At 41.0% G+C, this 21,623-nt stretch overlaps 1 protein-coding gene across 1 annotated transcript in view; it reads right to left on the bottom strand.

The window, feature by feature from the left end:
• trpm6 (transient receptor potential cation channel, subfamily M, member 6) overlaps positions 1-21,442 on the bottom strand; it is a 22,609-nt gene extending 1,167 nt beyond the window's left edge. Inside the window, exons 1-38 of the mRNA XM_048992534.1 lie at positions 21,425-21,442; positions 20,855-20,934; positions 20,125-20,163; positions 19,514-19,748; positions 18,436-18,649; positions 18,117-18,241; positions 17,713-17,884; positions 17,058-17,232; positions 16,847-16,970; positions 15,622-15,694; positions 14,671-14,771; positions 13,883-14,017; positions 12,430-12,480; positions 12,083-12,223; positions 11,643-11,771; positions 11,284-11,549; positions 10,897-11,125; positions 10,614-10,766; positions 9,645-9,710; positions 9,413-9,541; positions 8,962-9,213; positions 8,678-8,852; positions 8,468-8,582; positions 8,168-8,361; positions 7,008-7,140; positions 6,004-6,899; positions 5,514-5,620; positions 4,845-4,971; positions 4,650-4,696; positions 4,445-4,509; positions 3,694-3,719; positions 3,097-3,147; positions 2,860-2,925; positions 2,070-2,350; positions 1,294-1,376; positions 796-1,001; positions 644-695; positions 343-452 (exon numbers count right to left, since the gene is read on the bottom strand). Of these exons, the coding sequence (XP_048848491.1) occupies positions 343-452; positions 644-695; positions 796-1,001; positions 1,294-1,376; positions 2,070-2,350; positions 2,860-2,925; positions 3,097-3,147; positions 3,694-3,719; positions 4,445-4,509; positions 4,650-4,696; positions 4,845-4,971; positions 5,514-5,620; positions 6,004-6,899; positions 7,008-7,140; positions 8,168-8,361; positions 8,468-8,582; positions 8,678-8,852; positions 8,962-9,213; positions 9,413-9,541; positions 9,645-9,710; positions 10,614-10,766; positions 10,897-11,125; positions 11,284-11,549; positions 11,643-11,771; positions 12,083-12,223; positions 12,430-12,480; positions 13,883-14,017; positions 14,671-14,771; positions 15,622-15,694; positions 16,847-16,970; positions 17,058-17,232; positions 17,713-17,884; positions 18,117-18,241; positions 18,436-18,649; positions 19,514-19,748; positions 20,125-20,163; positions 20,855-20,934; positions 21,425-21,442 (5,641 nt within the window). The remainder of the gene's footprint in view (positions 1-342; positions 453-643; positions 696-795; positions 1,002-1,293; positions 1,377-2,069; positions 2,351-2,859; positions 2,926-3,096; positions 3,148-3,693; positions 3,720-4,444; positions 4,510-4,649; positions 4,697-4,844; positions 4,972-5,513; positions 5,621-6,003; positions 6,900-7,007; positions 7,141-8,167; positions 8,362-8,467; positions 8,583-8,677; positions 8,853-8,961; positions 9,214-9,412; positions 9,542-9,644; positions 9,711-10,613; positions 10,767-10,896; positions 11,126-11,283; positions 11,550-11,642; positions 11,772-12,082; positions 12,224-12,429; positions 12,481-13,882; positions 14,018-14,670; positions 14,772-15,621; positions 15,695-16,846; positions 16,971-17,057; positions 17,233-17,712; positions 17,885-18,116; positions 18,242-18,435; positions 18,650-19,513; positions 19,749-20,124; positions 20,164-20,854; positions 20,935-21,424) is intronic.
• Positions 21,443-21,623: the final 181 nt, after the last annotated feature.

Genomic DNA, 21,623 nt, shown 5'->3' with positions numbered 1-21,623 from the left:
TCCCACTAGATCTAATCACCATCTTGTGTTTACCATGAGATAGTAATTAATATATAATCAAAGTAAATTTGGGCACAGCACAAAAGAAGGTCCAACCCCCACATCTGCCTTTGTGTTGTCATAGAAATTAAATAATTTTATATTCCATAAACATTTCTTCCAAATATTCCAGGTGTAATTAGTTGCTTTTCGTTCATTTGAAGTGCAGTATTTAATTTCAAGGAAAGAAGTGCAGGACTGTCAAGCAAAGCTGTTGTCGGCACACAGGTCCTCCTGGCTCGGAGATCTGAGAGATGGTGCTTATTGACACAGACCTCCATGTCCTTAACAGGCTGTTCTCACCTGAGAGTTGAAGCTTTCTGCAACAGGAGTTGCAAGCGTGGTTCTCGATGAAGCTCCGGATAGCACCATTTCCGAGGTTGGCAGGGCCAAACGCCATGTCGCAAGGCGCACTGTGGATGTGCAGAAGAGACGATGCCGTCAGATTACAGCCCAGGCCAAATTTTGCTGGACATCATAAGAAGATAAGACATTTAACCTAAGAATTCTCCTTAGGAGCTTATAAGCTCGTGATACCACAAATATAACTCAACACTATCTAATTTCCTGCTAAGGTTAGTTACCAGGACAAAACTGGGCTTACCTTTTATCATCCGATCTGATGACAGATGGATCTGTCAGTTCCACCCCAACACCTTGCAAAAATTGGATATTTACATTGCTACATGTACAAATTAACTGCCGCAGTCAACAGACTCTGTTAAAATCCTCTAAATGTTTGTGAATGAAACAGACCTTGCAGATCGAGAACGAGAAGGTCCCCTCGGGAGAACTGGTATGTCCAGTGAGAGAAAGCCAGGATGTTCTCTTCCAGAAAAGTGCTGGGGGATATTTCTTCACTATTGTTGTTGTTGTACTTCTGAAAATCTCCGGTTATGTACCTTTCAATGGTGAACCACTTGTCTTCCGAACACCAGTACAAAAGAGACACATCAAGAAACCTGACAGCAGAATCCAAATTAAGGACCAAGGCCATTAGTATCAATAAAGGAAACGCAGAAAAAAAGGAGAAAAACATGAACTGATTAATATTTTTAAATTAGTCTCCAGCACAAATTGGCAAATGTATTAAATCAGTAAAACTTTTTTTTCTTTTTTAATTCCTTGCATTACACAAAAACTTCAGACATTCTCAGCTATTTTTTTTTCAGTGTGATAATAAATTTTCATTATAAAAAAAAAACTTTTAAAAGAGTTTGCTGATAACACTTGGCTGTATTTCAAGCGCCCTACCTCAGAGAATACGGGATAACACAGGGTTTTATTTTGTTGAATATGTGCATGAGTTTCTGTGCAGCCTGCTGTTGCTGGACTTCCTGTGAGACAGTAATCAAAAGTGAAGAATTTTTGCAGCGACTGCCTGCGAATGTACTGAACAGTGACATTCAAAGCTATTGTTTCCGTGGTGATGTTAGAGTCATATCCTTGCACTATATCTCAGAAGTTCATTTTCACGATCTTTTTGCAATCCCCAAGGTCACGAAGCTCATAAAGCATGAAAAATTCACAATGGCGTTTGATATATACAGAGGGATACAGATACGGGGAAGCAGGGACCAAACGGTGAAACTGGTATCATATTAATATATTTTTACAAAGGACAACACAGAGGACACTTCCTTGTAATGCTATTGACATTGAGCCTCTCACTGAGCCCTATTCTTCTGCTTTGGTTGCTAACACTGATAACACTTTGAGGGGGCACAAATAATGTAGTAGCACACTCTTAATTAATGTATTAATTAACCAGAAACTAAGTGTTAATTACATACTGATGCCATGTTCGTTCATCATTAATAAATTATAATGGTTCATGTGTTTCGTGCAGGTACTACATTTGTTCATGATTTGTACTTGAGTAGTTCTTGAGTTGCTAAGTTACTTGTGCTCCTTCAAGTAAAGTGTTACCAAATACTGTTCTCTGTTGCCCACAAGGAAGATTGCCAAATAATCCTGCTCCATCAGTTTCACCTTGAGTTTGAATCAAAATAATGAGAATGGGCAGCTACCCTGAGGCAGAGCTGAAGAAGAGTGTTGCTGCGGAAGACACTCTGCCAGGTCTTCACCACCTCTGGGCGGAAGGTTTTGACGATATAGATGTTCCCAGGCTTCAATATGTCCCCCTCAGCCCAGGTGCAGACAACACGCATAGCTCTTCGCAAACCTCCATGCAGTCCTTCACAGGACAAAGGCTGCAGCAGGGCTGAGAAGCCACGCTGGGACCACGAGTTAATGCCTTCCTCGCTCTCTGCGGCCTCCTCCAGGCTGTAAACACTCACTTCTTCACCGCCTGCTCACCACCAAGACAGAATGACATATAACAGAAGACGTTCTGCAGCACTGGACAAGAGAATCTGATAAACTAATACATACATAACAACAGTTCAAGACCAGCCCTTGTAAACAAATTATTACTCTCAAAGTGTCATTTGTATTCAATTATATTGGAGGTACGCCTTTCTTCAAAGAAATTTACAGGTAACAGCATAATATAAGCATAACAGCAAAACAGATGGTAAATGGAGTTTATAAGTAGATGCTTTCATAAAATACTGAAGTCTCGAAATATTGTCACTGTGTTCCCAAAAGAAATTTTAAAAGCGTAACAAAGAATCAGACAGACGAGGTAAGGTAATGATGGGAAAACAAACTCAATGTGCTAACCAAAAATACGGAAGAGGAGAGAGAGAAGAGTTCAGGAATCATGCAGAGGGACGAGGGAACTCATGCCACGGACACAGGGAAAGAGCTCAGCATGTATGCTATCATGTGGAAGAGGTGGATTCGCTCGGTACTCACCAAGAAGAGAGACAGGAGTGAACGGTATTGTGTAAGCGAGTCTCATTAAGTTATTCCTCTCCACCGCTGAAGTACATAAAACAGACGTCAGTATTAGGACAAACGTGTGTCTCAATACAGTGAAAAAATGTTAAACTAAGGATATAAAAAAAGACAGAATTCATGCATGCATTAGTATTAAACGGTTCCATTTGGTTCTAGTTTTCAATGATTATATCTAAGAGCAAAATTCCCCACCTGAATAATGAGGACGTAGATCTTCGGCAGTAGGAAAGGAAAGGTTCTTCACTAAAACACAGAACAATACTATAATCCTTGCACAAAAGATCCAAATAAGAACACAGAACAATGATTTCACAAGTCACCTATTTTTTATGAAAATATACAAGAGCATGTAGGGCCATTTATATATAACTGAAAAAAACTATGATGAAGACAAGCATCCCAATTTAATCTGGAACATAATATACATCATATAAAATATAAAAAAAAATGTGTTTTTTATCCTGTCATAAAATATAACCACCTCTGCAGTTATTTCAGATAGTGTACCAGTTATCCTACAAAAGCACTGGCAGAATTGTAGTGTATACCGCTACAAAGGGCTCAATTGATGGAGAATATTAAAAGTTTTGATTATACTGTATATTTGCTCATTGTTATAATGTCATGTATCATATTAGAAGACTGATCCCTGACAGAAAACAAAAGCTTTCTTATCTAACGCTGTTGAAGTTTATTTCGCTCTATTAATTTTTCCCCTCACAGGCTGTATTTTACAAACAGTTAGTGTCCTTTTACTGAAAATGTTGAGTTAGCAGTAAGAAAGCTTACCATCCGCCCAAGTGCCATTCTGAACCCTATAGAAACAAACATTAGTTTAATGTCAAGTTTCTGTTGCACAATAAGGGTTTAGGGTCTCGGGGACCCCCAGACAGTCCACATTTTTGCTCCCTGCCAGACAGTCCACATTTCTGCTCCCTGCCAGACAGTCCACATTTTTGCTCCCTCTCAGGTCCCGGCAAAACTGTGGACTGCCTGCGGGTCCCTGAGGACGCGGTTGAGAAACACTGCTCTAGATAACATGATTTGCATTACAAACCACATCTGGATTTGTAACCAGTGTGGCGTGCTGGGTACCACTGTGACCTCACAGGGCCAGAGACTTGAAACCAGCCCCTGCTTTGCTTTAGCATGTTAGCATGTCGTCCCCATGTTGCGTTGCTTTCTGCCAGGTGCCCCAGTTCCCTCCCACAGTGAAAATACATGCAGTCAGTTGAACTGGTATTTCTGAATCACATAAAGTGTGTGATTGCGTGCGTATCCCTGCCTTGTAGCCCATACTGGAAAGAAAAAGCATCACAGTCCCTCCCCGCGACTCTCTACACCAGTGGTTACCAACCAGCCAATTGCAGTGGACAGGTTGATATTTCACATATTTGTACCCTATGGCACAATCAGGTACCACCCCCTACCCCCCTGCAATTGTCAACTTGAACTTTTTTTGTGATCTATTAGCTCTTTGTAAATGTAGCTCGTATTGTATGGTTGGAGACACTATATGTGATTACCCATAGATACTTACAAAGATGTGCGGCTGACTGACTTTGCCAGGCTGTTCTGCACATATGGACTGGCACGCAAAGACACCTTCATTGGAAACGAGAGACAAAGTCTGCATAAAAAAAGTCGTTGTCATTTCTTAGTCCATAAGCGTGTGACATGCTAACTGCACACATTATACACCTGTAGCTGCGTGACCAAGGTGTCCGATGTTAGCATTCATTTACCTGGCATGAAAATGAACATCTGAGAGGCAAATCCATTGGCTCAAAATCTGAAATAATGTTGCGTGAAATCAGTTAATTTGCATATTCACTTTTTAAATATAATCTCACCAAAATATACCTGTCGACAGAACCACCGTGCAAAGAGTCTGCACAAAGTGAATGCATGATTCATTTGTCAGCATGCGTAATGCATACTCAGGTGTGTTAGGCTAGCAGACGCAGACCAGTTCTTGTAAAGGGAATTCCCTTCTCGGCGCTTTCTCCGGCAACAAGAGTCCAAAATCATGTAGGAATGGGGAATGCAGCCATCACTCAGTCTCACCTGAAGGAAGGAACGTGATTTTGATCAGTGTTCCTCAACCCGGTCCTCGGGAACCCTCAGTCAGGTTCCCATTTTTGTTCTCTCCGAGCCCCCAGCCAGACAGTCCAAATTTTTGCTGGGACTGTCTAGGCGTCCCAAGGACGGGGTTGAGAAAGACTGATTTATATCATTTCTCCAACAACAGATATGGAAAGGTCACAGTTCTGTTATATTTGTACGACTCCCTTTTCGTATGATCACTGCAGGTTACATATTAAACAAAAAACTAGATACATCACCGATTATAAAATCAATATATAAACTAAATTACTTTCCGACCATATTCAAGTAACAGCAGCAATATGTATGGTAATGTAGCGATATGGTGACATTGTTTCAGTGGTAAAGCTGTTGAACAGAGGGAATGTTTTGACAAAGATTCGGTGTAATAATGCACAGGAACAGGAAAACAGTGCATCGGTATAGTAACATATAGTACAGTAGTGAAAGTGAAGAAGTATCAGTTGTCTAAAATACTATTAATACTAATAACAAAACCTTACAGGCGTGTTGCTGCTGCCCTCCAGAATCTTCACAGTCTTTCGGTTTCGCGTTTTCATTTTGCTCCTTTGTCTCTTCAATAGATGTAGTTCAGATGATTTTGATAATCCTACAGGCAAACAACTGATTTGGAGTTTACCAGAAGACCCCATTCATAGAAAACAAAGACAAGCGCTTCTCTTACACCACGCCTCCTGTATTACCCTTTACATACATTACATGTGAATATTAAGAGGATCCAAAAAAATTGCAGTAACTTATTCAGTGTTATATGGTCAGGCATTCCTGGGGCAGAGTTATTGTTTTAGGATCCCACTTAAAAACTCATTTAGAGGCACCTAGTGTAGAGACTCCATGTGGCCAGCAAGGGGCTCCATGCAAACGCATGGTTTACGTGGTGGTAATCGTTACCGCTGATGAATAGTAATGAACGGTGCACCTAAGTCTGCATGCCAGTCGAGATATTTTGAGCTTCTTTTACTTGTTCCCCACCTCTGTGCTGGGCGAAGCTGAAGAGGCTGCTGGCTCTCCTGGCCCTGCGGCTGTGACTCCCCACCAAGCTGTGTCTCTTCGACTGACCGTGACACGCCGGAATGGAGGAGTACCTGAGCCAGTGCGTATGCCTCGTAGTTTCAGGACTGGCAGAAAGAGAGCAGCAGTGTCTCAAGCGCTGCTCGTCTCCGTCTGGCCCTTGGCTTTCGGAGTCCTGTAAGGGGGATGCATCACTGGAGGAAGGGGACGTGTCAAAATCAGGACTTGATTCACATTCTTCGTATTCTCCGTCCTCCTCCACAGAGTCCCCATGACCTAGGGCCAGATGTGACTCATGGATTCCGAGTTCGTTGTAGAAGGCTTCTCCAAACTCACCGCCGAATAAAGGTTGGAAAGTCTGGGATGATCGACAAGGTGTCCTCTCTTTGTTTCCCAATGGAGGAGACAGACAAGTAGGCTGAGGACTGGTAACTGGCCTCTGGAAGCGGGAAATATTGGAATTTCCTTCACCCAAAAATTCTGAGACCACAGGGTTCCAGTCCCTCCGGTCCAGAGATGGCCTGCGACTGTGGGCAGGGCAGCGTAATAGCGATGACGGAGTGCTGCGATACTGCTTCTGCAGCTTGGGGTAAAAGTCATCAATGCCGGCTGCCAAATGAAGGTGGCTCCAGCTGTGTGGAAGCTTCTGGCAGATGTTCCCCACAGGCCACCTCTGACCTACCAGGGCTTGCTTCACCTGCCGTGTGTCCTTCGCTGAGATGACAGACAAGGTGTCCACTGCCAGGGCTGACAAGTCCTGCAGTCGACCAAGCTGACTATCCAAAGCCTGCAGGGTATCTTTGATACAGTGGACCTTCTCAGCTACCTCTCGCAGCTCTCCAGTCATCTCCTCAACCCTGAAAACAGGATGTGCAAAGCAACGGGAAATGACGAATCTTCTCACTAACGTCATAAAACAACTTCTTTAGAATTCATACAGAGTACTGTGACATTTGGAATCCTACTTCTCTGATGTAGATTTGATCCTGTTAGTTACACTGCAAACTAGATGTTCATTCTTCTTGTGAAAATACCCAATAACACAATTCTCCTCAAAGTCATGGAGCTTCTTTAGGTCCTCTGGATTCAAGTAAAGCTCTGTACAAAAAATACATTTATTTATTTATTTATTTATTTGGTTCTTTGCACAACAAAGCATATAAGGGTACTGAGATCATAAGTTAAGTCACATTTGTTATAATCTGCCCACACTAACCTGCTTTCGTAATTTTTTTTTTTTTTTAGTCCAGAGCTATCATATGAGTGTTGATTATTTTTGTGTTACCGTACAGTTTTATATTCACCTGTTAATGTTTCATTAAACATGTTAATATAAAAACCTTTTTACTCATAAAAAGCAGTCATTCATATCAACATTTCCTTGGTTTTCAAACCTAAGCGCCTGATTCCTTCTCAACACCAAGAACGCAAAGATCATATTTGTGGTCTTGGTAAGACCTGTCTTGCTAATATTCCTCCCAAGAATGAACTTGGGGTGCAATGAATCATGGGATTGGCCTCGTTTGAGGAGAACGTAACCGACGTATCCTTGATATTCGGGGCAGGGTAAGAACAACATCTAAGCATTTTCACCATACTTGTGTTCTTGAATCCTGGAGCTGGTCTTCAGCAATGGAAGATGACGTAAAACGGGAACACAAGTACGGTCAAATACGCATATGAAGAAACACCCCGTCTGTTGATAATTTCTATCGTAACTTAACGGACTTGCCACTTCTAGAGAGTAGCGTGACCTTTATAGGGCCTGTATTTTTAAGAGCACATTAGAACACTGTTAAACGCTACTGAAATAGTTTTCTTTGGAAAACTTAACTGTGCCTAGTTCATTTTATAATTTTTCATTGGTTAGCAGTAGCGTAAGTGGGATAAGCCACTTTGAGGCGTGCAGCTACACAAAAATAATCAACTCCAACTAGGAGATGGGCCACGAAACAGCAAGGCGCTGTTGATTACTTTCATATGAAATAGTGTTTTATCCCCTAATTAATACAAGAATAACGAATGTTAATAATAATGAACTAAGAACCTGACAGTTCTATGCTTCGAATTTAAATGTTGTCATGAAAGGTCCAGTTTTAATGTCATTTTTATGGCGTAGTCATACTCAGGCCAGACTGATTTTCTTGCTGGGATCTACTGGTCCGATTCCTGTAAATCGAGCAGATGCACATGCTTATGTGACTTAACACAATGAAGGGCGGCGGCAGCCAAGGCTTCTCCTGATAGGTCAAGATGTAACGGTAGCGGTTGTATTTCCAGATTTTGTCCGATATGCTTTTCATGTTCAGGTACACATTGCTGTAATGACAAGGGAATAAGCAAGAAGACGACAGCAAAGTGTTAATGTAGACAATGGTAATTAGAACTTTGTCAAGAGAAGCAAAAAAAACAAATATGTACATACTTGAATAACGCTATCAGGGTATTGACCATGATGATATACTGAACAAAAAGGTACACTGCTTGCAGAAATGGAGTTATGAAAGCACCAGGGACACACGGCTTGTCTTCCACACACACTGTTTAATACGAGAAGAAAACGGGGTTACAGAACTGCGTTATATAAGCTACTAGACTTCTGGAGCATTTTAAAGTCAAGCAACCCATGACCAACCATCAATCTCCCCAGCGTACACCTCCCCAAAGATCATCCAGTATGGCTGGAAAACCACATCTTTGGCCAGAGACCAGGATGGAGTTTCATTTGGAGACAGGATGGCTTTTCTGGACACCCCAAAGGTGACTAGCACGATGGCCATCATTATCACGATGTAAAACATGTCGGTTGTCTACATAAACAAAAAGGAGAATTACACAATTGAAAAAAACATTATCAGTCTGTCTTAAAACAGGTTAAAAACCATCAGTGAGACCCACGTCATGAGCTCTGGCACGTACCATCTTTATGATCATTGTTACATATGGTCCTACATGTTGGTGGACTGTAAATAGGTCCAAAAGCCTGAGATACCAGAAGATGATGTCCAAGCAGTAAGCAATGCGGCCTGCTGTTCTCAAGGGAGGGTCATGCCATCGCAATCCAAACCCAATGAAAAACAAGATGATAGCCGTGAAATCTGAGATGTTCCAGTACTCACTACACCACACCTCAAGCTTCTTGCTCAACTTCCTTGGCTCAGATATGAAGACCTTGAAAACAAATAACAAAAATGCAAATCATTGCAGATTAGAGGTTTATAATCTATAACTGTAGGGTCAAAAAGTTTTCTGACACACTGAGATAAGATAACAAATACACCCAAAGGCTACTTTATCACGTACATTTACTCGTCAATGCAGGTAGCCCAATATGCCTTGGCTTAATCAACATACATTCCCATGTCCTCACCTCTCTTATTTTTTCAATGGCAGTGGCAAAGATGCAAATGATTACTATCCATTCTTGGACAGTGGGTTCAGGCTCCATTTTCACCAGCACAGTGTAGGAATACAGCATGAGAAAGGCTAAGTAAGCTATCTGGAACACGGTGGGAGAGAAGCCTGTATGAAAATGAACCTGAATGCAGCGGGATGGGCTGTTATCTCGTGAGCAAGAAATAGTAAATGGGTAGAATACATACCGTATGAAACCAGAATTTAACAACCGGGGCATTGTAAAACTCAAAGACCTTTCTTGTCCAATGTATCTCCTGTGGTGTGAGGTGTTCCGAATGTTCAGATCCTTTCTCTGCATCGTAGTGTCTCTTCAGGGATCAGAAATAGTAGCGATTGAATAAAAACAGGCCTAATGGAACATTACTAATAGAACACACTGAATGGGATGCCAGTCCATTGCAGGACACACTCCTATGTAAGAGAACGTGCAAACTCCACACAGTATTTAAACCCCAAACCCAGAAGGTATGAGCTATTCACTGAGTTACCAAGCCACAGAACTTCCTGAAATATTTATTGACTATATCATCTCTCAGTTAGTCTACTGCAACTTTTACTGGGAGCTAATAAATTGTTTTGTCAAACCATTGCAGATGATTCAAAATGGCATTCAGTCAGCCGGGCTGCTTTCGTGTCGCACCCCTCCTTGTCTATCATCAGTGGCTTCTTTTAGGTCCTCACATCTAGTTTAAGTCTTTGGTACTGGCTTTCAGAACCATTAATGGACAGGCACTCATGTGCACCAATATACTCCTCAAGACCTGCATCTTGTCTCACAGTCTTTGGCCAGCAAATCAACTCCTCCTGGAGATGCGCCCCTCCCTCGCCCTCCCCACACATGAGAAGTCTCACTCTAGAGGTTTGACATGTGGTTCCCCCAATGGTGGAATGAACAGGACTAGCCGCAGCACCTCAGCACCTGCCTGTCTGATTCCTTGACAGCATGAACTATATGTTTGTAATATACAACATGACTCGCTTTTATGTTGCTTTAGACAAAATATGTAAATAACTGTAAATGTATTTAGTACTTCATGATTCCTTTTATTCAGGCACATATTCATGAACCCCCCCTACCCTTCGTCCCTCATGCACATTCAGTAAAGCACTGGAGATACAGCAAAGAACCCCAAAGGACCCAGAGGGGTGTTTACCATGCCCGCCATTCCAGTGTCTCTATCTCCTTGAGTCCCAGTCTCATGGCACGGCTGAGGATGGTCATAAGTCTGTGGGATATGTGACATCTCAGCCTGGCTCTTGAACTCCAGCATCAAGATGGCCGGGGGCAACAGGATGCTCAGTATAATCTGATACACGTGGATAGAGTCATATTTTGAATCCATTATAGCAGCAATCACCGTGACATTTCAAGTAAAAAAGAAATAATGATGGCTATGACCATCAGACAAACCAGTATTCATTCCAGGGCCTGTTTACCTTAAACCAGGAGTTTTTCCTCATGTTGAGACGGCCCATCCACAGGTCTGTCAGTAACATCTGGGTGCAACTGTGTGACACAAAGGACTGCAACCCCGACGACGCTGCCATCTGCAGGCAGGTGAAGTTACTGAAGTCCTTCATCTCGTAGGTCAGCAGTTTCATTGCCATCCTCTCATTCTGTCTGAAGGCAGTGTCCAAAAGGTCCACAGCTAATTGACCAAACTCTCTGTAAATCAAGCAAAAATGTTTTTTTTTATATACTTGACTGATATTAGCAGTAGCTAAGTAAAAGCAAAATGGCGATGACACTGGGTTCTGTTATGCAAAGACAATAAAATGAATAATACAATGCAATATGAATTGTCATCAATGGATGGCACTGACAGAGAGTAATTCTTCAGCTCCTCTTCAGTGTTGTCCCCCATGTTCATCACCCTGGCTTCATGTGCCATAGAGCGGTACAGTTTGCAGGCCACCACTGCTTTGGCCATAACCTCCTCGCCGTGCTGCCACAGAAACAGCGCCATCTCCTGGCGCCTCATCAGTACCGCCCACGCAAACAGGTCGCTGAAGCTGTATACAAATGTTAAGTTCTCGCTCTGCTCAGTTTTGTCATCTGTTCTGAGTCCCGGGGGAAGATCGGCACATTCCTGTGGAAGCAAAAACACGCATTTAGCCATTGCCATTTTTCACTTCTCTTTTTCGTCTGCTTAAAATACACGCCAGAACATGGCTTTAATGACCTTATGTCCGTATGGCTGAGCAGTCCTGCAGAAAGGAGGGCAGAACTGCACATTGTCCTCCTTTTGTGGCTGAATTCTGGGCACTTTGCCCAGCCTGTTAAATTGACTCAGGCTCTCCTTGCTGTTCTCCTTCAAAAACAAAACAAAACAAGATAAGAATGAATTAATAGAAACCATGCAATGTTCTTGGTTACATAGTACATTTCTTTATTTGCTTTGTGGAACAGGTGTATTAAGGCCTGATCTACGAGAGTTTTGCACACTACTTAAACAGACGAGCGCACATCGTTCAGTTAAAACAACTGAAAACAACAAAAGAAAAAAAAAACCAACAGCAGGATTCCGACTCGCCCTAAATTAAGCTATTAATTAGAGTTTCTGTTTCTGGAATTTATTTAGAATGACAGACGCATTGAGTGAGACGGAAAAGGATGCCGTACCGTCCTCTTTCCCGAGATGTTGTTGTAGACAGCGCGGAAATGCTTGCGAGTGTAGGTGCTGCAATATGCACTTCCAAGCAGATATTCAATCACCAGACCAACGTCGATCAGCGAGATCCTGTATCCCACAGGGAGGTGGCTCTGGAAACCGCGACGAATGAATGTAACAAAGTGACTGAAAGTGAAGAATCCTCTTAGTCCGGGATACGTGTTCAAGGTTTTTCTTCTTCTAGATTTAAGTGAATGACACTATTTTTATGTATAGATTGCATTGTCACCTAGACGGCTGATGCACATACGCTTGACAAAAAAAAAAAAAATGGCTCTTTATATTAAAAACTTCCCACCTGCTTGACATTTTCCACAAGATGATACAGAAAATTGTTTGTTGGTTCTTGCTGAAGAAATAAAAGAATGATAAAAGTAAATTGGCAAAAACACAACTAAAATATGAATGCAAGTATAAATATTAAATAATTTGGTACAAACAGATAAACAAAATAGCTTTAAATATTTAGAAACTATGCATTTGTAAAATCATTTGAGATTTAATATTTTCTGAACTATTTGGTCACTGAGATGCAAGAGGTGATTTTTTTTTTGTGAAAAAAATAACATCTAATGCAGGATATAAAAATAAAATGTTAAAACTATAGCATTCCTGCAGTGCCTGGGTAACTTCCACTCTGAGTTGCATCATTAGGTAAAAATAAATCAGGAGTGGGAATTATATATTTTTTTTGCTTTTTTAAGAATTATTAATTATTCATTGTCCTGCAACAGAATAAAGGACAGACTGGCTTTTTTTGGGTGAGGAGAAGAGCTGCGTAGCCCCATAAAAATGCACTTCGTGAAACTTCTTCAGAAAGAAATCTGCTAGTCATTAATACATAAAACATCAATAAAATCCTAAGGAAGAGGACGTGCCTGTGATATAACGGATGCTGTAAGAGATTTATAGTTTGAGAATAGATATTAAATAAATAACTGCTCTGTACCAAAACATCTGAAACAATTATTTGAGGCATCCCTTACTTTCAAAAATGTTTCCAAATAATCCTCTTGTCTGATAGACACAGCACTTTAAATGCAATATTCTATGGTTCTATTGAAATGTCGCTGTCTGTTTACATTCATTTGCCACAAGATATCAGAAACGAAGATTAACATCTGCATAGATTCAGACATCATATTACATTATTTCTATTCTTTATATCTGCAAGTTGTATCCATCCATCCATTTTCCAAACCGCTTATCCTACTGAGGCACAGGGGGTCTGGAGCCTATCCCGGAAGCAGGGAACAACCCAGGATGGGGGGCCAACCCATCACAGGGCACACTCACACACCATTCACACCTATGGGTAATATAGCAACTCCAATTAGCCTCAACATGTTTTTGGACTGTGGGGGGAAACCGGAGTAGCCAGAGGAAACCCCACGACGACATGGGGAGAACATGCAAACTCCACACACGTGACCCAGGCGGAGACTCGAACCCGGGTCCCAGAGGTGTGAGGCAACAGTGCTAACCACTGCACCACCATGCCGGAAGTTATATAATTGTAAAAAACCAAAGCTTTATGTTGAAAAATATGGCAATAATATGGCTCAATTATTAAATTATCATGTCATAATAGCACTTAAGTACTCTGTCAAAACTAATTGTACACTAGACAGCCCATTTTGATAAGATTGTTATTAATGAAACATTACAAATGATTTTCTGGGAGGGTTACAACTGGGATATCCCGCAGAATTGCATATTACACACGTGTCTGCACCGCTCCTAGGGTTTACCGCGTTGTAGAGCTGTTCCAGTCGAGACATGGTGAGGACGCGATTCATGTTCATTCCATTTTCAATCAACAGCTTCACGAAGCTGACGCGGTCCATCACCAAGGCGTCAAGCAGGGCCTGTTCCAGGGAACCTACCTTTGGCACAAAGATGATGGGTAGATCATCAATCTCCAGACAGAAACACTGTGCGTACCTCAAACATCACTCAGCTTCAGAAATGTAAGCTTAGTGCCTACCTCAAACATCACTCAGCTTCAGAAATGTAAGTCTAGTGCCTACCTCAAACATCACTCGGCTTCAGAAATGTAAGTCTAGTGCCTACCTCAAACATCACTCGGCTTCAGAAATGTAAGCTTAGTGCCTACCTTAAACATCACTAGGCTTCAGAAAAGTAAGGTTAGTGCCTACCTCAAACATCACTCAGCTTCAGAAATGTAAGCTTAGTGCCTACCTCAAACATCACTCAGCTTCAGAAATGTCAGCTTAGTGCCTACCTCAAACATCACTCAGCTTCAGATATGTCAGCTTAGTACCTACTTCAAACATCACTCGGCTTCGGAAATTTAAGCTTGGTGCCTACTTCAAACATCAGTCAGCTTCAGAAATGTAAGCTTGGTGCCTACCTCAAACATCACTCAGCTTCAGAAATATCAGCTTAGTGCCTACCTCAAACATCACTCGGCTTCAGAAATGTAAGCTTGGTGCCTACCTCAAACATCACTCAGCTTCAGAAATGTAAGCAGCATACATTTTCATTACAGTCTCCAGGGTGTAATACAGCACAGTACCTTCCAATGCTGCCCGTAGACTAGGATGTGTTTCTTTGCAATGTCTGCTCTGTTCCATGCTAACGTCAGGCTTAGCTGATGGGGGGCAGCGGCTTTAGTGCCTGCACAGGACAGCAGCATAGCAACAAAACGCGCAATAAACCTCAATGTTATTCAAGTGATTCATTGTTTATGGCTAGAGTGAGACAATATTTAACAGTGAAGCATTTGGTATAGATAATAGAGATAACAGTTTTATAAAAACATCCACGCAGGACATTCATTCATCTTCTATGCCACTTGTTCTATAAAGGGTCGTTGGGGGACAGGAGCCTATTCCGGAAACTGTGGGCAGAAGGCCGGCGCCAAACCGTCACATGCAATTCGGCAACTGCAATTTGACTTGGCATGTCTACGGAAAGCCCACACCACACAGAAGCAGGCTGAGGAACGCAACCCTGACCTGCAGAGGTGTGAGCTGACCATGCTAACCACAGCGCCACTGTCACTCACCCATGCAGGCTACATAAAATGACATACGCTCAGGGGGCACTTTGTTAACTACCCCAAGGTGGAACCTTTTAGATCACTTGGTAAACTGTGCATCTTTACTGTTATTTTTGCTCTTGTAACCTTCCTCGCAGTCTTAACAAGTCTGGCTATGCTCCTCTGACCTCGCTCTTTAGCAAGGAGTTCATGACTGAGAGGATTTTCTTTCGTTTATTGTACCATTCTCAGTAAACTCTTGACACTGTCCCCAAAAATGCTGAAACCGCTACATCTGGCAGCTACAACCTGCATTTCAGCTCTTCTAATGCTTAGCTAGCTGCACTGTGTACATAAACCATGTGATACTATGCTGAATTTATTTAGTTGTAGTCATATGATCCACTGTTTGGATGAAGGACCGCCGAGCTTATATTTTCAAGGTATAATATCAGCGTTTTAAATTGTGTACATATATATTTTTACCTTTAAGTAATGCTGTTAGAACAGATGTATCCAAGTCTTGCTGGTCCTCGGATTCCGAATCAATAATTGTTATCTATATTTTAAACGAAAAATAAGTAAATCAAATTTGAAGTGATAGAAAGAGAATAAAGTGATAAACATCAACATTAGGGGAGACCAAGCCCATTCATTCCAAAAGAACATCAGAGTAAAAAAATTATAACTTGTAGACCACATTTTTCATGTTATTGTGTTTAATTAGTTGTATTAATTAGCTGTATTTAATTAATTAATTTCCCGATACACTTCATGAATAAGCATTTGTAATTGTTCAAATATTAAATAAATGCTAATGTGTGCATAAACAAAAAATATATATATTATTATTTAAATTGAGTGACACTGCCTTTAATTGGCATTAAGTTTCTCCCCTATCATCAAATACGATCTCTTTTCTCTAGTGTAATATGTCTTTTACATAAAAGTCCTAATCGCTACGTCAAGGTATGGAGGGACGAAATACGAACACGGTTCATAAGTCTCCAGTACGAATTCAATCCTTTGAGTGATACATATCCAATTGTTCCGCGCCGGCTGTGTCCGGGGAACAAATTAATATCCTCAGTTTTATAAATATGTAAGTATGCTTCATGCTTATTATTCCAATTATTCTGTTAACGCTCAATTTAGAAATCCAAAAGCTTTTGATTTGCGGCTGACTGCAAACTATACGATTCTGTTTGATTGAGATCTAAGCGGAGCTGCGCCCCCCCCCCCCCCCTCCAGTCTCAGAGCGCTGCTGCCTTTGAAAGGCTCCGGGTGCCGAGGCACTCTCTATCCGCACTGGGCAGGTTGGCGCACAAAACAATGATTATTTTCAGCCAACAGTATAAGTGAGGCAGCGCGAGACGGGGAAAGAAAGAGAGAGAGAGATAGAGAGAACGAGAGAGAGAGAGAATCTAAGCAAGCATTAAGGCAGCCAGTAAAAACCTCGTTCATCTGAAATTCGACACAGTTAAATGAGAGAATATCCATTGTGTGCCTGAGTGAAAATGAACAGAATTGATTTATTTATAAAAGGACTTTGCTTAAACCCTTAAAACTGAAGTCTGGGGACAAAAAACTAAGAGGCACAGGTCTATGTAAAATATATTACAAATATTAAACAACTGCGGTCATTTCAATGAGAAAAATACATAATGACTGTCAGAGACTGCGTTCCAGGTTTTCATGTACATGTACTTACTGAATCCCTGAAGTCTATGCATTCCATCAAAAGTTTAAAAGTATTACTGGCTTGCGTCGTTCCAAAGTTGAAAGTCTTCTGAATCCTAAGCAGAAGGTCTTCTTTGATATCTGGATCAAGTTTTCTAAAAAGAGACAGACGGACAGACAGAATACAATATATCGTTTTGGGTAAAGAACCACTGACCTGCTGTTACGGACAAACTTCTCACCTGTCAACCGAGGTCTGTTTGTGTACGAACGCAATCAGATCTGCCGCCCTCCCAGTTCCCTCGTATACAATTGTTGGTATTGGGGGCACACTCTTCACATAATCCAGCACCAGGGAGATGAGGTCAGGGCCACCATCCATAACCACGCACAGGACAGGTATTCTCTGCTCCAGTCCTGAGAAAACGGTGGGGAGAGACACACACCTTCACATTCTTATTCTGTTACTGTGTGTATTTCTGTGTTTGAGCTACTGGATGCCTAAATTTCCTAAAAGTTCCTATGTATGTATGTATGTATGTATGTATGTATGTATGTATCTATCTATCTATCTATCTATCTATCTATCTATCTATCTATCTATCTATCTGTCTATCTGTCTATCCGTGGTTCTGTCTGTCTGTCTGTCTATCTATCTATCTATCTATTTATACAAACACACTTAAAAAGACACATTCATTCAATAATGTAAAAACTGCATTTCATATGCACCAATACCACCTGGAAGGAGTACAGGCAGTTCACCATCTTTTAAACTGCTAATAGTATTTTCATTGCTGTAATAATTTGTTCAACCGAGGGGCATAAGTACTTGGACACACACTGTACCCCTCCAGGACCACAAAGGAGAAGCAATATACACACACCCCTACTCACTGTCATGAATCCTCTGCAGTCGCATTTGACCCTCCACTTTTCTCCGGATTTCCAGCTGGCAACCGTGCATTCCCACAGTGCCATCGTCGACCAACAGAAAGTGAGAGTGCTGACTGTTCAAAGACATCCTCTTACTCAGAGGGTTCCCCAGAGTCTGGTAGGGTCGGACAACCTGGACCGGGGAACCACAGCTTGAGCAAGCACAGCAGAGGACAACCAAGAATTAAACAGCATGTGCTGACCTCTGTAATGCTCAAACATCCATAGTACCTCCTTAAATCGTAAGGATGGATTGTTTTATATAGGTTATTGCTATCATCTATGAGGAATTAGATTGTTTTATGCATTTTAATACACACCGTTGAGTTCATCTTCACTATAGGAATAATTTAAAAAGCATTTACATCTTTCCCAATCAATTCACTGTGGTTCTCAATTATCCCCCAGGGAACAATTCCAACGATGTATCTCCTACGGAAGTCACGGGTGCCATACAATTTCACGGCATCGCCCAAGTGCCGTGATACTCCTGGAAGAGTGGAAACAAGTGCAACACATAGTTGTCAAAGTTGAAGTGAACCTTTATCAATCACGGTACCCAGCAAAAGATGGAAAAATCCACACAGACTCATTAAAAAATTAAACAGTTGTGACAAGACTAACATGCACATGTAGCTCTGCTGATTCATGTGTCTTCAGACAGATATATGCTGGTGCACAAACCTTTGTTCATCCCATCCGTCAAGATCCACGCTCCTGTTGATTCTGCAGCCTTGATCAGACCCTTTCCAAATGTGTGCTTCATCTTCATGGGTAGGTCGAAGTTCTCCATGCCTCCGTGAACAGAAATGACCAGTTTTGGCATTTCCATCTGCCACTCCATCAACAGTAACTGAAGCAGCTGCTCAGGTTTGGCATCGCAGGACAGCCGGACATACTGATGAGTAGCATGAACAATAGGAGACAGAGTGAATAGAATTTTCTTATTTCCTTTAATTTATCTGATTAACACATGGACAAAATAATAAACAACTGGTATTGATTTAAAACAAAATTAACTGGTAATCTCTGCAGGTTTTTCATACCCTTGACAACATTATTTTTCCCTCACTGATTATTGATTATAATTTAAATCAGCCAAGACTATTTCCAGTCTTTTTTTTTAAGAACAATTCTTGTTCCACAGTATCGGTTAAAAGTCTGGGCGTAATTGCTTTTAATGCATTTGTCTCTTTGTTTATTGTGATATTCATCTCATAATAAAAGGCATTGATGCAATGAAATAATATATATCAAATATTACAAAGACCAAGAGAAGTGTTCATCATCTTTGAATTTCCTCATTTTTAGATTCTTCAAAATATCCCCATTTTGCTTTGAGGGCAACATTGCAGATTCTTGGCATTCTCTCAACCAGCTTCCAGATGTAGCCACCTGGAACGCTTCTCCAACAGTCCTGAAGGAGGTTCCACAAGCTCTGGGCACAAGATGGCTACCATGCGCTTACTCTTCATTCCAACCCATCCCGAAGTAGCTCTATAGGGTTTATGTCAGGGGATTGTGGGGGCCAGGTAACCTGTCACAGCGCTCCATCTCTTACCTAGGTCACAAGATAATACCTACTACTGAACTTTCGAGATGTGCTTAGAGTCGCTATCTTGTTGAAAACAAATAAATTTCATTAGGCTAGTCCATACATTGGACTGGTGCTATACATCCAGATTTTGAAGATAAGTCCTTCTGGTCAAAACTCTAGAGTGATGTCCCCTGGGCCCCTACCCTCCTTAATTTCTCCACTGACCTTGGCACGACCCGAATGGGTGCAGTCCTGGAAGTCAATCGTCCCGAAGGCATCAGTGGGGCTGGCGTGGGTGTACAACTCAACAGACCACTCCTCTGACCCCTTGCTCCTGACTAAAGGCTGTTCACTGGGGCTCACACTCAAACCTACATGCTTCCCAGCTCTAATTGAGGGTTGTGCTGATGCACTGAGATCCAGCGTGAGGTGCTCCCCGACAAGACGCCCACAGCAGCACCTAAAAGAATGGCTCCTCTCAGTAATTTAACAGCAGTAGAAATTTCAGTTACATTTGTTCTTGGTTTATAGCCTTTGACAGGCACAGTCAGTGAAGGTTACTGTGATATTGAGCTATGAAGAAGCAAGTGGTGATGTTTACATTCTTGGCTTAAATAAGGTCATAAACCTTTAAGAATATATAAGAATTTCAAAAATGTGCAAAAGGCCACAGTATATAGATGTACAGCAACATTTCTATACTGCTTTTCTTTGTCACACTGCTCTGGGTGAAGTGAAATTTACTGTATAGAAGTATTGTAATTCACATAATTATAAATATCTCACTCATGAATTAATATGACCACAGATATTCTCAGTACTGGGGAATTGCATACCTGATCAGGCTTTGGCATATTTGACACTTTGGATAGCACCTGTAAGAAACAAGAAAAGTGTTCTGTAGAAGCAAAAATGTACTAATTACAGGAGAGAAAAAGGAAAGTATAACTAAAGTTACACTTTATGTAGACTTCTAAATAAAATTTATGATATTTTTGGTTTTCCTTTTCAGTAATATTCACTCCATTTACATCGTATTAGGGCATCAAATGAATTCAATTGGAAATGTGAACGTATAGTACGTATAGTAATCATCATTACTACATAAGAAATATCATTCTCCTTGACTACCTGCCATCAATACCATTTGCATGTTACTCACTTAACATTTATTAAAAATACACTCAATATTCTTTGCTAACAATTTAATACTGCTCTGTTTCATGGGATGAAAGTTAAAGGACAGCGTAGAATTTGACTCTGCCATCACCACACAATCAGTTAACAGGATGTCAGACATGTACTGTTACATACTCTTTCCATGTCATAAAGGAAACTTGTTTTATTTGACTTACATTTTCATTTATAGTTGTTCGCTCTACTTTCCAATGCATAACAAGAATGAAAAATCTGCAGTTTATGAAACAAATGGAAATGTGGCAAAAACCTGCGGTATGTAAAACCTTCTGACTGGCACTGCATGTAATCTTGGGGTTTTAGGTATGGTAAAAAGCCATAGATTTGGGGGAAATGTAGGCTGTAATATATTACCAAATGCATCCTTACCGGTGGTGTTGCTGAGACGCCGGCATAAACCTGACACAGTCTCTTTTAAAGAAGGTTTCTCCAACCCAGGATCTCTTGCGCTACAATATAGTTTAACGCCAAGTTGTATATTTAGCAATGAACCAATGCACTGCCTTTCCACCAAATTAAAGACATTTCACAGTAACACTCACACGCTGTACCACAATTTCATTAGCGATAATTAAAAATTTATGTAATTATTGAAGCATTTTACAGTTTTGTAAAGAGACACAAACATTCTTGGCCTGTTTACTCTTAATGGGAATTGTGGTTGAGAAAGAATCAGTACAAAATCTTGCCAAAAAAACACATTTACACTTTAATATTTAGGGCATAGCAATGCATAACTAAGAAAACATATTAGTCCAACATTTTTCAACTGGAAATGCATGCTTTCTGAATTACATTAAGTATATGAATATATTATACAAACCCCAAAGAAATACGCATGTATATAAGCCCTAATAGCATCTAAATGCATGCATGGAGCAAATGGAGCAGAGGACACATACAGCACATGCACATAACCTCCCCCGAGACACACATTACCTCCTGCTGGATTTCCATTCTTCCTAAAACTTTAATGGGACATAACAAAAAAATGTTTTTGCTTTTTTTAACAGCCACGCATGTGATTCTGGTCAAAGAAAAGAGAAGGAAAAAAAATCCTCCCTCTCATTCCAGCTATGATGTGATCTTCAGGTCGATTCCCGTTTAAAGTCCAGCAGGAAGTCTCAGATTCTGAGCA

The sequence above is a fragment of the Brienomyrus brachyistius genome, chromosome 2, assembly GCF_023856365.1.
Source record: "Brienomyrus brachyistius isolate T26 chromosome 2, BBRACH_0.4, whole genome shotgun sequence".
NCBI classification, from domain to species: domain Eukaryota; kingdom Metazoa; phylum Chordata; class Actinopteri; order Osteoglossiformes; family Mormyridae; genus Brienomyrus; species Brienomyrus brachyistius.
The sequence above is the reverse complement of the archived record's forward strand: the minus strand, read 5'-3'. Positions and strand labels throughout refer to the sequence as shown.